Raw genomic sequence first — 1,929 nt, 5'->3', positions numbered from 1 at the left:
TATGTCTGAAGCGCTGTGCAGCTCGCCCCAGTCAGTGCTGGCTATGATGTCGCTTAAGAGTGTGTAATCACAGCGGCGGAAGTCAAGCCTAGTTGAAGTGCGGTCAGTTACACTAGTCGAAGATTGGTTGCTGGAACTGCTAGCACGAGCGTCCAGGGCACAGAAGAGCGGAGGATGATGGTTGTCTATCGGCAACAAAGGATCGGGTGCAGCGTAAACGTTGATGAATGGTCCAAGCGACTCACTCACGAGAACTAAGTCGAGTAGCTTTCCATTGCCATTGGTAACATTATTCATCTGAAATAGCCCACTGCTGTTGAAACTATCAGCAAATAACTTATGCGCGCAAGTGCTAGCCGTTGGTACATAGTGATTGAGTAGATCATGAGTTGTTGCCATGTTCCAAATGAGCGCTGGTTGGATAAAATCGCCGATAAGCAGTATTTTCCGGTTACCTCCACTGCGAACAGTAAGGTCACTTAGTGTATCAAACATTGAGGACAACACGGTGGCATTGGAGCTCAGGCTGGGCGAAATGTAGACGGCACCAATCCAGAGCGGCGTTCCTAAATCCACGCGCACCCACACATGCTCGAGATTATCGGTGCCTGCTCTCACCGCAGATGAGTGAATGCCCGACCTGACTGCGATTAACACGCCTCCACCACGTCTATGCACACTAGTACGGGGATTCCGATCGCAACGGTAAACCGTGTGGGAATCGCTGCTGAACAGGGCCGTCGGGATATCATCGTCCAGCCAGGTTTCCGTCAGTATTATGATATCCGCGTCGGACTCGGTAAGAGCCAACCGCAAGCTACGGATTTTCGTTTTGAGCCCTCTCACGTTTTGGTAATAAATGATCGCGGAGCGGAGCGGAGCGGTAGATGAAGTGCGTGTGTTGAGTCAGTCGTGAGTAGCGCGATCATCAGGCAGATTTATATCGTCATAAGTATTCGAGGCGCTGTCCGGACGGGGCCTTTTGCACCGATTGGTGGGCGAGCCGAACGATCGGTTACCAAAACGTAGTGCCATAGCAGAGAAACGGGGCGGCGTCAACGATTTTGCCATGGAACTCAGGTTGGTGAAACACATCTGATCCGGGACGGGAGATGACGTCAACCCGGACGCAGGTATGTTGGGCCGGGGCTTGCTAACAAACTCACGGAAGCTGACACCAGCTGGCCACGTCGCCGGATCGAGTGCTTTTTCCCTCAAGGCCGGAGGTAAGCCGACCTTGAAAGAGAGAAACGAGACAGATGCGATGTCACGGTCTCTCGCAAGCAGCCTCCTGATAACAACATCCGTGTCACCAACACACTGACACACCATGTCAGAAACCTGCTCGTCGGTAGTGTCCGTCGACAGACGCGAAATGAAGAGCCACAGCCTGGGTTGGGGTGCAGGGACAGTCTTAATTAGTTGCTTCGGCGCAGTGCCGACGACAAGCGGAGGCTTAAGTGAAGCCGCGGTGGCTTCGTGGCGGCGGTCAGGCAACGTGCGTTCCTTGGTCACGGCAGCGTATGAGGTGTCGGTTGTCGCACCGGCATGCAAGGCACCAGTACGGCGATCGGCGACGGCAACAGGAGAGCGAGACGACTCTACCAGGCGAGAGAACCGGCGATCGAACTCAGCCAGAATGTCGCTCTTCAACCGATCAAACATGGGGTCCAACCCACGCAGAACAACACTCTTCATCCGCATGGCGCCGTCCTCCAGCATGACCGAGCAGCTGGGGCAAACCCACAACAGCTGCGGGTTGCGGAACAGCTCCTTGCGGCATGTCTGCGGCAATCCCAGGCACTTGCCGTGAAACGCGTCGTTGCAGAATCCGGCACAACGGTACGCGACATCGTCCGCGCCAAGGGTTCCACGGCACGCAGAACAGGTATTAGTCGTAGTGATGTCCGTGGTATCAGTCATGGCGAT

General features: G+C 54.7%; 1 protein-coding gene across 1 annotated transcript; it reads right to left on the bottom strand.

Moving 5' to 3' along the window:
* Positions 1-1,019: 1,019 nt before the first annotated feature.
* On the bottom strand, positions 1,020-1,923 carry LOC128277061 (uncharacterized; the record flags this gene model as incomplete). The annotated part of the gene is made up of 1 exon (XM_053015511.1): positions 1,020-1,923. A coding segment is annotated over exon 1 (904 nt), but the record flags the coding sequence as incomplete, so codon positions are not given.
* Between the last annotated feature and the right edge of the window lie 6 nt (positions 1,924-1,929).

This window comes from Anopheles cruzii, unplaced genomic scaffold, assembly GCF_943734635.1.
Source record: "Anopheles cruzii unplaced genomic scaffold, idAnoCruzAS_RS32_06 scaffold03655_ctg1, whole genome shotgun sequence".
Classification (NCBI taxonomy): domain Eukaryota; kingdom Metazoa; phylum Arthropoda; class Insecta; order Diptera; family Culicidae; genus Anopheles; species Anopheles cruzii.
Note: the sequence above shows the minus strand (reverse complement) of the source record. Positions and strands in the feature narration are given on the sequence as shown.